This window comes from Drosophila gunungcola, assembly GCF_025200985.1.
Source record: "Drosophila gunungcola strain Sukarami chromosome 3L unlocalized genomic scaffold, Dgunungcola_SK_2 000003F, whole genome shotgun sequence".
Taxonomy (NCBI): Eukaryota; Metazoa; Arthropoda; class Insecta; order Diptera; family Drosophilidae; genus Drosophila; species Drosophila gunungcola.
The window spans coordinates 5,924,815-5,938,600 of record NW_026453179.1 but is presented as its reverse complement, the minus strand read 5'-3'; the positions used below and the strand labels follow the sequence as shown (position 1 = coordinate 5,938,600).

At 40.9% G+C, this 13,786-nt stretch overlaps 5 protein-coding genes across 5 annotated transcripts; 1 reads left to right on the top strand and 4 right to left on the bottom strand.

Moving 5' to 3' along the window:
* The first annotated feature begins 1,207 nt into the window (after window positions 1–1,207).
* LOC128258078 (carboxypeptidase B) lies at window positions 1,208–3,816 on the top strand. The gene is made up of 3 exons (XM_052989472.1): window positions 1,208–1,486; window positions 1,871–2,761; window positions 3,486–3,816. Exons 1-3 carry the CDS (start codon window positions 1,419–1,421, stop codon window positions 3,781–3,783), a joined length of 1,257 nt encoding a protein of 418 aa, XP_052845432.1. The 5' UTR covers window positions 1,208–1,418; the 3' UTR covers window positions 3,784–3,816.
* Window positions 3,817–5,062: 1,246 nt separating this feature from the next.
* On the bottom strand, window positions 5,063–6,435 carry LOC128258392 (probable G-protein coupled receptor Mth-like 6). Its single transcript, XM_052989978.1, has 4 exons — window positions 5,925–6,435; window positions 5,766–5,871; window positions 5,525–5,701; window positions 5,063–5,451 (listed from the first exon to the last, which is right to left on the bottom strand). Exons 1-4 carry the CDS (start codon window positions 6,390–6,392, stop codon window positions 5,063–5,065), a joined length of 1,140 nt encoding a protein of 379 aa, XP_052845938.1. The 5' UTR covers window positions 6,393–6,435.
* Window positions 6,436–6,939: 504 nt separating this feature from the next.
* On the bottom strand, window positions 6,940–8,583 carry LOC128258075 (carboxypeptidase B). The gene is made up of 3 exons (XM_052989468.1): window positions 8,464–8,583; window positions 7,501–8,397; window positions 6,940–7,444 (listed from the first exon to the last, which is right to left on the bottom strand). The coding sequence occupies exons 1-3, from the start codon at window positions 8,541–8,543 to the stop codon at window positions 7,135–7,137; spliced, it is 1,287 nt and encodes a 428-aa protein (XP_052845428.1). The 5' UTR covers window positions 8,544–8,583; the 3' UTR covers window positions 6,940–7,134.
* Window positions 8,584–8,942: 359 nt separating this feature from the next.
* LOC128258077 (carboxypeptidase B) lies at window positions 8,943–11,132 on the bottom strand. Its single transcript, XM_052989471.1, has 3 exons — window positions 10,977–11,132; window positions 9,481–10,383; window positions 8,943–9,281 (listed from the first exon to the last, which is right to left on the bottom strand). The coding sequence occupies exons 1-3, from the start codon at window positions 11,048–11,050 to the stop codon at window positions 8,984–8,986; spliced, it is 1,275 nt and encodes a 424-aa protein (XP_052845431.1). The 5' UTR covers window positions 11,051–11,132; the 3' UTR covers window positions 8,943–8,983.
* A 73-nt stretch (window positions 11,133–11,205) lies between these two features.
* On the bottom strand, window positions 11,206–13,553 carry LOC128258076 (carboxypeptidase B). Its single transcript, XM_052989470.1, has 2 exons — window positions 12,506–13,553; window positions 11,206–11,545 (listed from the first exon to the last, which is right to left on the bottom strand). Exons 1-2 carry the CDS (start codon window positions 13,480–13,482, stop codon window positions 11,239–11,241), a joined length of 1,284 nt encoding a protein of 427 aa, XP_052845430.1. The 5' UTR covers window positions 13,483–13,553; the 3' UTR covers window positions 11,206–11,238.
* Between the last annotated feature and the right edge of the window lie 233 nt (window positions 13,554–13,786).

Genomic DNA, 13,786 nt, shown 5'->3' with positions numbered 1-13,786 from the left:
AAGTTTTGTGACCAGAACTCTGCCTACAAATGCAGACAAATATGGAAAAACTCATGAAATGCAATAAATTTTCAAATATATTTTGTGTGCGCGGCAGCAGAGTTTTTAGTTTGTCTGTTTGTGATTTTTTCTCCATTTTTTGCCGTTCAGATTGTTGGTTAGTTTTCTATTTTTTGCAGGCCGTGTATAAATTTTCATTGTGCTGAACTGCAAACTTTTTTTTTGGTGCAGTGCACAGACCGAACTGATAAAGCTACGTTTCGCAAAAAAACCAATTCAAATACCAAAAAAAAGGAGAGAGAGATAGAGACTGCGACTGGCGCACTCCAAGAATTGACGAAGTCTCAGGCTAAAAGAACCATATAAATCAAATGTTGATTGCGTAAAGTCAGAAGACCAAATTTACGAGTCGCTCCAAAGCCAACCAAAAATAACAGATATCTGTGGACGATGACAAATATGAATTTGATTTAAAACTAGCTGCAAATAGTCAAGTTGTGTTTTTTGATAACATGTTTTTAAAAAAACATATTCCGATCTTAAACGTAAAAAAAGTTAAGTATAATTGAAAGGAAAATACGTAAAACAAATAATTAAGAAATATAAATATAATGAGCCAGTTAAAGTTAATTTTTTTCTTTTTTTTTTTTCATTTGTAAAGTGCTTATGGTAACTAATTGACTTACAAGTCTTTTTCTGTAATTTACTTTTTTTATAATTAATAATTCTTAACAAATTAATCATTTCTAAAATAGATGACATTAATATTAATTTGTTGATTAATATGCGTTTACTTACTTTCCATTTTAAAATTAATTAATAATTTATAATTATTTGATAAATAATGTATGTTCAATAAAATGTTTGCCTTTTTGATGAGCTTCAGTGACTTATTAAAAATTTTTTTATAATTAATAAAAGTGTGTTAAAATGTTTTAAAATACCTACAATGGATGAGAATAAATAATTCTACATTTTGAATATCAAATTTTTCAAATTTAATTTCCCTTTAAAGCTTTTTGATTTCTACTGATTTTCAATCATTCATTCAGATTTTTTACCAATCCTCAACGTTGAAAGTCATGACTTAGTCGGATGAAAACATTTTTACTACGAACCTGCCTGTCACCCTTGTGTCAAAGACCGTAAATTTGGAGCGATTTTCTCCACAATTGCCCCGTCGCCCGGCGAAGACACAACAACAAACGAAATCATACATCACCCTTCTTCTGGGCAACTGATAGTGCTGATAGCTACTCCATTCCGATCGCGTTCTTCTCCGATAAGAGGACGAAGTGGGTGTTGGGCCGCAAGCGATCGGTGATTCGACTTGGCTTGGCTGGCTATATAAGCCAGAACCCAACGGTGTGGGCGTCATTAGAAGCCCTGGGCCAAAACGGAACGGAGCGGACTGAAAAATGCTGAAACTATTCGCACTGGTGCTGCTGCTGAGCGGCGTGGCATTGGCAGCCGACCACTACGACGGGTGAGTGATGGCAATCCGAATAGTTTGCACAATGCACGAAACTTTGGACATGTTTTCTTTAAAAAGTGAAAAAGTAATAGATAACTTCAATTAAATTAACTGAAAAAAACAAGTCATATAAAAGCCCTTTACTTAATAAATGGTGCAAAAATAGCTTTAAACACCATTGAAAATGGCTTACAAACACTTTTGTATTTTACTTTTTTCGGTAATTTGTTTGATAATTTTAAATAACTTAACAAAAATTTAACATGTTTATACATTTTTAAATAACAAATAAATTAAAACACTATAAATAAAAAATGTAGTTTTTCCCTTTTTTATTTTCTTTGCCACTTTCAAAGCAAAGAACTTCTTAATTTTAAATAATTTTAATTTCTAAAGCTACAAGATCTACGACATCAATACCCGAAATGCCTTCGAGAAGCAGCTGCTGCTGCGTTTGTCGAGCAACGAGGAGTACGACTTCTTCGATCTGCCCCGCTCCCTGGACGCGCCGAGTCGCGTGATGGTGAAGCCCGGCGATCAGGAGGGATTCGAGCACCTGTTGGCGAAGTACAACGTGGACTTCTCGGTGCTCAGCGAGGACTTGGGAGTGTCGCTGCGTCAGGAGCGCGAGGACAACCAGAACCAGAGGCTTATGAATCTGCGGTCCGCCGGACGCAGCATTAGCTTCACCGCCTTCCACCGCCACGCAGAGATCAATGCCTATTTGGATGAACTGGCCGCCGCCTATCCCAGCCGAGTGTCCGTGCAGGTTGCCGGCAAGTCGTACGAGAAGCGGGACATCAAGACCATCACCATCACCAATGGCGATGGCAAGACTGGCAAGAATGTGATCTTCCTGGACGCCGGCATCCATGCCCGTGAATGGATCGCTCATGCCGGAGCCCTGTATGTGATCCACCAGCTGGCGGAGAACTATGCTGCCAACGCGAACCTGCTGAAGAACTTCGACTGGGTCATCCTGCCGGTGGTCAATCCCGATGGCTATGAGTACACCCACACGAGCACCCGTATGTGGCGCAAGACCCGGAAGCCCATCACCAGTGCCTGCTACGGCACCGATGCCAACCGCAACTTCGACTTCCACTGGGGAGAGGTGGGCGCCTCCAGCTACTCCTGCTCCGACACCTTCAAGGGCGAGACGGCCTTCTCCGAGCCGGAGACCCAGCTGCTCCGCGATCTCCTGCTCGGCCTGAGCGGACGCGGCAAGTTCTACCTGACCCTGCACTCCTACGGCAACTACCTGCTGTATCCTTGGGGATATACCTCGTAAGTAACACCGTTTAATAACCATTCATAGCTTTATTTTATGTTAGGTGTGCTTGACCAACTGTAAATATGTTAAAGTATTTTATTAAGTATCTATGAGCAAATCACTTGCTTTATATATTCTAGAAAGCTTTTATTTTACATGAAAATTTATACAAGTGTTTTATAGTGAAATCCAATCAACTTGATATGTATAACCAGCTTAGTTGGTTAATATCTGTCTATCCGTTCGTCTGTGTAATCACCCACTAAATGTACTTTTCTGCAACTTACTGCATACAAAAAAGAAATTCATAACCCGAAAGTATCAAAAAAAGACTTATGTGATTTTGCCTACAGTTTTAGACTCTTTGGTACACAGAAAAAATCGCAAAAAGTTTTATTTGTACAAACACGGTTGAATCATTTAAAAAAGTAAAACTGTTTATACAAATTTAATTTTATTTAGTGCTTCTAAAATGCTATGTTTTACTTTTTAAAATGTTTTTGCCTTTTTTTGGCACTTAAAACGACGAATTTTAAAGTTCTTTTTTCTCTGTGTACAGAAATGAAACTTAAAAGTATATGGTAATATTATATTCATCAAAACATAATTTTTACGTTTTTTTTCTTTGGGTGTAAATTTTAAAATATTGCACAGACAAATGCCAAAGCTTCTAATTAAGACTAAATCGTATACCGAATACTCCCCGACTTTTCTCTCATCCATTCAATATTTTCGCAGGGCTCTTCCCAGCAGCTGGCGCGACATTGATGAGGTGGCCCAGGCTGGAGCGGCTGCCATCAAGAGTGCCACCGGGACCAAGTACACCGTGGGCAGTTCCACCAATGTTTTGTATGCGGCTGCCGGCGGTAGCGATGACTATGCCTTCGGAGTGGCCAAGTTCCCGGTGTCCATCACCATGGAACTGCCTGCTGGCGGTACTGGGTTCAATCCCAGCACCAGCCAGATCCAGTCCTTCGTGGCCGAAACCTGGGTGGGCATCAAGGCCATGGCCCAGAAGGTTACCGAAAAGTACTAGGCGAGTGCAATAAACGCAATTGATATTTCCTAATCGCAACGTCTTCTTACTAATTGGGAATTCTACTCCCGTTCTTGGCATTTTCACGCTTGGTAAGATAGGCGGGCGTCCCATCGGGAGGCCATATCACTTGACTTGTGACATTGACACACTGGGCTAATTAGAAGGGGCACTCCACTCGGGATTCTTCGGACTTATCGCGGCTTGCTAATTGACTTCATCAAGTGCGGTGGATTTCAAGTGGTACCCTAGATTATCACCATTACGCAGAAAAAGACAAATCAACTATTTTTGGCTTACTTTAAAAAGTGGAATTAAAATAACGGGTAGATAGATTTCAATACTTTTTTTTTGTTGAATAGCCTTAAGATTGCCGTTTATTTGTAGAAAACCACTTCGTTCATATGAGAGGCTTTGCTGTAGGTCATCCGATCGACGCAATTTTTCAAAAACAATTGCGATGGTAAGGTTCTCAATGGCGACTATATTCACGTGCTTTAGGTCACTTTGGATGGTTGACTTATGTAAGAAGAGTATTTCACAGTGGAAAGGTAATTTTAAAATATTTAAATATTTTTGCTCTAATAGTTACTGGTGCAAATTAAATCAAACTATTTTGTTTTCCCCAGATTTTTAAGTTTTTTTTTTTTTGCTGAACCATGAAAGCAGAGGAAGTGAGACTGTTATATTAATTCCCAGTGAATCTAACCTCAGGCATTTGGCACTGCTTTATTTTGCTAAATATAAAAGAAATTCCGTTGAAGTCGTAAAATTGTCTGACTGCATTTATTTAACTTAACTTATGTTTTTCAAAGTTTAATGTCTTATTAAAATGGAGCCAAAGGTAACATTCCTTAAATAGGTTTTCAGCTTAATTGATGATAATTCTTCAAAACCCTTTGAGATTGAAGTTTGGCTAGCAGGATGTTTTGACTCTGTGAAATTCGACAACTGGTTCCTTTCTCTCATCCCGATTTCTGGTAAGACAATTATAAGATTAGCTGAAGCACACAACTTAATTTTTATTGACCCACCTGTTAATGAGCCCTTTAAGCGTTCTGCCCTTAAGGACGAACAGCAAGAAAATAGGTATCCCAAAGGCCGCATGATAGTAGTCGGATAACCAAAGGACATCGTAGGCTTGCATTATACAGAGAATTAAGTCCAGGCTCCAAGTCACTCCCAAGAGCGTAGTCAGCCGCAGCCACATTACAAAACTTTAATCGGAATAAGAAAATTATGATGATCAGCAAACTAATAGAAGTTATAAAGCCTTACCTCATGCACTTTCCAGAAAGAAAGGCAACCCTTTCTTCACTTCCCTCTCTTTATTAAGGATAGTAATTGATGTGAGGATATAAAGGGATGTATTGAAGATGGTCAGGATCAGCATCGGTCCATAGAAGTAGATTAGAGTAAGCCAATCCGGGTCTTTGATCGTTACAAAATATTGGTTAAGATACCATGTTTCTTTCTTCCGTAAAACATTTATTACAATGATAACTCCGGTCAGGACAGCCGCAGTGTTCCACACAAAAACGTTGTAGAACACGAAAGGAATTTCCCGGTAAATCTTACTTTTGTCACTCCCAAAATCCTTCCACAACTTATGGTTTAAGACAAAAAACCAAAGAAATGAAGCCAACCAGAAGAAGTGTGTTATGTAACCTGAAAGATGTTAAAAACGTATTTGCCTGACTTAGTTTTAAGTTTAGTTTTTAGTTTAAATTTAACAACTTACAAGCTGGTGAACGAAAGTTGTCCAACAAATTCCAAGCATCCAGCATCCAAATGAAGCATTTCATGAACATGCAAATGAGGCAGCAGATAAAGCACTTGCCAGTCAGATTTCGAAGTTTTTTCACGTATAGATATGCAGAGATCGTGAGGATATAGCATATCATTGAAGTTACGGCGACTAGATAGGGAGAAATAATGAGAGGTAAAACCTGATGAAATTTTTAGAATTTGTATTTTCTTACCCTCACGCACCCCCGCTCGCAACTTCGTTAAAACTGAAGACATATAGGTAAGGCTATCCCCTTTGTGTAACGTCCAGTTGTAGTCTTTGGATAGGGCGGTTCCGTTCTAGGAAGAAATTTTGATAGTAATGTGAAGCAGATAAGAATTGCAATAAAAACCTTTAACACAGTATAAGGAAACGGCCCCAATCTGTTCCTCTCCTCGCAGGACTGGTCCCTTAATACAATCAGTTGTGAGACATCGGGCAGCTCCTCCACCGATTGATTTTTGAGGGTTTTACTCAAGTGGAGACGGGTAAGGAGAAGTTCCTTTTCGAGGACATCGCTGCACTTGCCGTGGGCCAACATTTTTCCGTTGGGACAGCAGAACCGAACGCAAGCCTTCAAGTGACAAACACAGACTCTTGAATGCTCTTTTACTAGCTCTTTTTTTCCGTCCGCCCGCAGCTTAAAGTTGTAATTTCCCTTCGCCATAGCAGATAGCCCTTTAGACCCTAAAATATCCTTAAGTTGGTGATCCGCTCCATCCACCGTATCGAAGTAAGAGCAGTTTGAAATTTCTGCCCTTGACGTGCTCACGATCATAAGAACAATTAGAGAACCGAAAAATTTCTGTGACTGCCACATTTTGGGGCTTGGAACTTCCTATGCGGAGAGCAAAAATCGACTGACCCTCCATAAGCTCAGTTCACCAATATAAAAAGCTTTTGCTCCAAGTATTTAAAATTTAAAACGAAGAAACTGAGTCAGCCTTTGGGACTATAGTCTCTGCTGTGCTGAATGAATTTGGTAAACTCACATGGGAAACCCACTTGAGATCCAATGCCCGCATTCTGGTCTCTCATAAAGTCTGATACAAGACGCTGATTGCGCTTTATTGACGTCATTGTGAGCAACACTTGTGATTAGAAATTCAAAAATAGGCGTCCAGGGAGTTAAAAACTGATTATTAAACATAAAACTAATGAGTGAATTGCGCTGGTGCTGGAAACCAAATTAAGTTGTGGGATAACCACAGTTCACACAAAAATGTTCTTTAAATAACAACTCTGTTGAATAAACTTTCTAAAAAATACTAAAAAGTCAAGTAATTTCTCTTGGCCTTGACTTTTTGAACCGAATCAAAGAGAAGGGTAAACTTAAAGTCATGTAAAAAATAAGGTTACATTTCGTAGCTCAGTGTATTTACAGTTATAATCATATGAATTGCTCTTTTATCTTTTGACACCGTTTGCTATCCTAATAAATGTGTGATTGCTAAAGTTTAAAAAGACGTTATCTAATCGACAAAAACCAAAAATTTATATTGCATTGCACTTAATAAGTTCCAGATAATTACTAAGTCGGTTTCTTGTAATTGAATGCACTTTTAGGCCAGGGGATACTTTTGAATAACTCTCCGTGCCATGGCCGCAATGCCCACCCAGGTCTCCTTGACCAAACGATCGATATCCGATGCCGGGGGATCAAATCCATCCTTGCCACCGAATGGTAGTTCCATGGTGAATGAAATCGGGAATCCCGCATTAAAGGCATAATCATCACTAGCTCCAGCAGCCGCGTAATTTATGGTAGTCGTAGAGGGTCCAAACGTGTAAATAGTGCCTGTGGCCTCCAGAATAGCTTTTTTGCCTTCTGCAGCTACCTCATCTAGATCGTCGACGGTATCGGGAACAGCGCTAAAAAATATATCATTAGAGATAACTTATGAAAAGGGAACAAAATTGGAACTCACTCGGTCCAGCCCCATGGATATAGGATTAGCGAGCCATAGGAGTGCAATGTAAGATACATTTGTCCTCGATCCGCGTAGCTATGGATGAGATCCCTCACCACCAGAGCCTCCGGTTCGGAGAAAGGTTTCGGTCCAGCGTAAGTGTTATCACACGGATCCTCCGAGGCGCCCGCCTCGTTCCAGTGGAAACCAAAGTTTCGATTAGGATCGGTACCGATGCAATCGGAACTGCTGGGTTTCCGGGTCTTCCGCCAGAGACGATTGTCGGGCAAAGTCTGGGTGAACTCATAGCCATCGGCGTTGACCACCGGAAGAATAACCCAATCGAAGTCCAGCAGGAGATCCGCATTGCTTTCGAAGTTCTCCACCAGCTCATTGATTAGATGAACCGCAGCTGCCGGCGAGATCCATTCGCGAGCATGGAAGCCGCCATCCACGAGGATCACATTTTTATTACGCCGTGCATCACCATTAGTTATAGTCACGGTTTTCAGCCACCGACCCTCGTAGCTTTTGCCCACGGGCTTCACGAAAACCCGACGTGGATTGTCCCTGGCCAAATCCTCGATATACTGGTTGATTTCATCATGAGTGTAGTACCTTTCCGTACCCAATCTTCCATTGTAGGGGAACCACTGACGCAACATCCGGTTCGTTTCGAATTGGCGGCTCAAGGTTAGGCCCACATTCCGGTTGAGAACGTCATAGGCCGCATTGTTCTCAGCCATCAACTTTACAAAGTTTACCTGCTCGTCGGGATGGACCATCACCTTGGCTGAATTACCACCTTTAAAGCCGGAGAACACCTCATAGTATGACTCATTCTTAACCAATTCGGAAATAGTAAGTTCTAAGGCTGCAGAACGAGCTTTACTAGACACCTCGTATACTTTGTAACTAAGAAAAGAAATAAGTTAATTATAAAGTATAATTTACTTTATATAGTTTTTTTTTAAATAATACCCATCGTATTTGTTGGATTTCTGTAGTCCAGCAGACAAGCTCAGATAGCTGAGTGCCAGCAAAAGCCACCAAACTGTCATCTTTCCAAGTCGCAAGCTAAATGAGCAATACAAATTTAAAAGGCATCAACTTTCGTTGATAGTTCCCCGGCCGACAACTTCGAATCGTTATCAAGAAATCGAACTATATGGATGGTTGTAAAATCAAGAGAAATCGATCGACGAATCAGATTGTCGGCACAATAAAAATAACATGCAATCTAACAGCTTGGTTCCCAATTACGTTTTCCTAAAAATTCTCCAAGAACTAAGTGAATTTATTCCGATTTTGATTGATTGCTTATTTGTTTAACCATCAAAAAGTTAGAGATCAAAAAGATAAATTAAATATATATTGAGCGTAAATTGGTAGTAATTCTAGGACTCACTATATCACTATAAAAATTGACTTTTATAAAAAATAAAAACAGCAAAAGTAAATTAATATTAATGGCATTTTATTGAAAGCTTATGATATGATTTTAGTACATCTCGATTAGCTTCTCGGCCATGGCACGGATACCGATCCAGGTTTCGGTGACGAACTCATCGATCCGGGTGACTGGAGGATTGAATCCGATCGAGCCAGCTCCTGTCAACTCCATGGTGATGGAAACGTTGAAGCCGGCGTAGTAGCCATAATCATCACTGGCTCCAGCTGCAATGTATAGGACGTTGGTGGAGGATCCGTAGGTGTACTCGGTCCCAGTGGCGCTCTTAATGGCTTCGGCTCCAGTGCGGGCTACTGCATCCAGATCTTCCCAGTTTTCGGGCAGATCGCTAAAGAAGAATAAGTATAGGTAAAAGCAATTGTAAATAGTGCAAACAAAACGTTATGGGAAAATTTTTGATTTTTAAGTGATTTGTAATGTACATTGTTTCATCTTAAGTAAAAATAAAAAAATGAAATATGTATTTAAGTGGAATCCTAAATACTCTATACAACAAAAAATTTTGGTCTTCAAACTGGTTGACTTACGAAGTCCATCCCCAAGGATACAGCAGATAGTTTCCGTAGGAGTGGATGGTGAGGTACATAACGCCCCTGTCCGCCAGCGAGTGCATCAGATCCCGGACGACAATGGTCTCCGGTTCGGAGAAGGCGGTTGGGCCGGCATAGGTGTCCGCGCAGGGATTTGAGGAGGCACCCTCCTCGTTCCAGTGGAAGGCAAAGTTCCGGTTGGGATCCGCTCCGTAGCACGTCCGTCCGGCATACTTATACGGCTGGCGGGTCTTGCGCCACATGCGAGCCGTGGTTCCGGTCTGGGAGTGCTCATACCCGTCGGCATTCACCAGGGGAAGGATCACCCAGTCGTAGTCCTCCAGCAGATGGGCATTATCCTCGAAATGCTCCACAAGCTGATCGATGACATAGAGAACCGCCGCCGGAGAAATCCATTCCCTGGCATGGAAACCGCCATCCATGAAGATCAACTTCTTGCCGGCCTTTCCATCGCCATTCGTGATGGTGATGGTCTTCAGGACTCGCTGCTCATAGGACCAACCCACGGTCTTAACGTACACCCGCTTGGGAAAACGGTTGGCCAGGTCATCGATATAGTTAATGATCTCCTCGTGAGTGTAATAGCGCTCCGTGCTCAGGCGACCCTTTCCCGTGATGGGCGCCAAAAGACGCTGCATCTGCCGCTGGGCAAACTCCTCGGCAATGGAGGCTCCCAGGTTGGAATTCACTAGGGTGTTGTCAATCTTCTCCCCCTCAACCAACTGCTGGAACTGCTCCAACTGGTCAGGACTCACGATCACACGAGAATGATGTCCTATCAGGCGACTCTCGCTGATGAAATCAAATCCCTGCAGGCTGAGCTGGTGCAGCAGTTGAGCCTGGTCAGAATTCGAAGGAGTAACCTCGTAAATGCGATAACTAAAATAAGATTTATAAGGTAAATATTAACGAAACATAATTATTACAAAAATATTAAGTAATTAGAAAACTTAAATTCTCTTTTTTTCTTCCTTTTCTGTAATCCAAAAGTCATCAAATCGGGTTAATCAAAATTAATAAAATTTCGTTATTAAGTTTGTAGTTTGTAACATTTGGAATTAATAAAGTGAAGCAATCTTTGTATTTTTCATATATTAATGAACAAATTGGGCACATCCCTATAGGAAACAATTTAAAGAATTAACTACTTTGTTTGCTAACTGTGATTATTGCTTATAATTTCAAATACCTTATGCAATTTCTTTCTCGAATAATAGTAATGTTTTGCTTTATTAAAGTATATTTTTTCTTTCTATGTATTATGAGCAGAAGTTTTAGTTTTCTTTATAACTTCTTCTTATAGTTCCGAAATCCAAAAAAACGTTCTAGCAAGTCTCCGTGTGGCACTTCGCACTTTTATGATTTGTGGGCGTTAGAGTAGGCAGGGCACCGTTTTAAAATAAACTTTCGCTGCTTAGGAAATACTAGAATCTACTCTACGAGCACCTCTTTTCTTCTAACCCAGTACTTACCCCTCATAATCGTGATCGGCGGCCACTAGAGTGGCGCCCAAGAATAGTACTAGCAAACCCAGGGAGAACTTCATCTTGGCACAGACTAAGCAACCGCGTGGCAGCGGCGATCCACTTAAATAGCTGCCCAAAGCCAGCCGGCCACATATCTAATCGGCAAATGGATCAATAAATAATAAACCACTTCAAAACTCCCGCACGAGTAACCCGCAAATCAGAGCTGGCGCAATTCGTCGCTAATGTCTCTTTATTTACAGCCCGATTACGCCGGATAGGACCTTATCACCTCCGCGGCCATGGCCCGCACTCCCACCCAACTTTCCGTGACCAATCGCTCGATGTGGGAGACCCAGGGATCGAATCCCTGGAATCCTGCCGCTGGCAGCTCCATGGTCATGGCCACCGTGGCATTGACCACGCCCAGAGCAAAGTCCGCCGTGTCGCCCGACGTCGGATATAGGACGTGGTAGGTGCTCCCCCAGCTATATATTCCGTTCGTGGAGTGGACGATCGCCATGCCGCCCGCATCCGCCACAGACATCATGTCCTGGTAGCGTTCCGGAAATTCTCTGGATAAATAAAGAAAGTAGTTATTGATTAGACGATATAAGTATTTGTTCATACATTAAAAAGAACTGTATTTGAAGAGAAATCGAAGAAACATATTTAACCATACTTCGAATACATATTTTTTAAATACTGTCAGAATGAACCCAGAAAAACAAATTGATCTAAATGCTAAATAAACTTAATTATAAATTGTATGTATATTAAGTCATGTTTTTCCCAAATTGTGTGGCCTTAGCTAACCTTTTAGTTTAGTTTATTTAATTTGTTATGCCTAAGTGTAGTATTACATTGGACATACAATATTTTACTAGATACATTAAATTAATAACTTTTAAAAAGACTTCATCTTTAAGAATTACTCATCGAAACTTTCCAGAGTTTGTACCTAATACATAAAGGCCAATAAATAAAAATGTCAAGTAAGGGCTTTCTTACGTTAGCAAAGTGACAAGTCGATGTCAGTTTGCAGGTTTGTTTTTGTGCAGATAAAGTCAATGGACATTTACGTTCCATAAATAATATCGTTATCGGTTACAAGAGATAATCAAATTTATTGAACTGTTAGGCGCAACCAAAACAAAATCATTGGTCACAGTCTAAGATATACACTACTTTTATTATGATGATTTCCAATGTTTTAGTAACCCTTTATTGGTAAATATCAACTAAAAATCTCTTAAAAAGCCAAATAAATAAGAATAAGGTAAAATCGAAAACAAATCAATGCAATCTAAATTTTTTAATTATAAAAAAAAAAGATTTCAAGGAGTGAACTGTGCTATCTTTTGTGAACTTTACAAAACTGCAAAGCCTCCTAACTTTGTTCTAAATAAAACCTTAATATCTTAGCATTTCCGCATTACTTAATATCCTTTTGGGTATACTAACATCAAAAACTTATTTCACTTATATGTACATTTATTTCGAATGATCTTTAAGCAAATATATTGTAGACTTACCTGGTATATCCCCAGGGTAGGAGGAAGTAATTGCCGTAGGAGTGCAGTGAAAGATAAAAGTTAAGACGTCCCCGGTAATTGAGCAGAACATCTCGCAGGACCTGCGACTCGGGCTGGTCAAAGGGTCGCTCTCCTCGGTAAGTATCCTCGCAGGGATCTGAAGAGGATCCCTCGTCGTGGCCCCACTCGTAGCCGAAATTGCGGTTGATATCGGTGCCAACACATTCCGGATTATTTGTGGGGCGACGGGTCTTCCGCCAATAACGCGAATCGGTGTGAGTATATTCATATCCATCGGCATTCACCACTGGCATTATCACCCAGTCGTAATCTTGTAAGAGCTCCTGGTTTTCCGAATAGTTATCCAACAACTGTTGGATGATGTAGAGGGCCATCGACGGCGATATCCATTCCCTGGCATGCACGGTGCCATCGATTAGGATCACCGGCTTGTTCCGCTTCCCGTCTCCGTTGGAAATGGTCAAAACTTTAAGGGGTCTTCGCTCGTAACTCCATCCAAATTGCTTTACCTGAACTTGTTTGGGAAACCGTTCTGGTAAACTATCCAGGTATTCGTTGATTTCCGAGTGGGTATAAAATGCTCCCAGGACATCGATGTGTGGCATTTGGATGATCTCTTTTCTCTTTATGTTCTCCGCTCGCTGGGCCTGCACAAAGGGTGCCAGATCAGCAATCAGCATGCGATGTTCCAAGTGATGGCTACTAAAAGTTTTAACCGAACTATCAACTTCTTCAGGCGGAATCATTACCCTTAGGGAACTATCATTCGAATTCCGATAGGTCCCCAGAAAATCCCAAAGTGGCTTTTCCCTAGACAACTTTCGTATCAGATTCCGGTCTTCAATTCCGTGAGGCTTTAGCTCGTAAACCCTGTAGTCCTTGTAATCCTGCCAAGCGAACAAGACCAAGGGGTGCACCAGCAGTAGAGTTAGTAATCCCAAGAGCGACGCAGCCATTATTGCCCGAAAGTCCGATATTGACTGAGTTAAAAACGGGTTTCAGGGCTAATCGCCTTACCCATTTTTATCACTTTATTGGAGACGCTGCCGCCTACGGCTACGGTGCCAATAAGCCGCACCGTTTATATGCTCCAGTTTATGACTTAGACCAAACTAAGTTGTTCCCCTTCTGTTTTTCAGGGGCCGAAACAGCTGTAAAAGAAACTAGTTCCAGTTAATATAACAACATAAATGTTATAATGCATCAACAGATCATAAGAAATAGTAACAAAAATAATAATTATGGTTTTTAAAATTATAA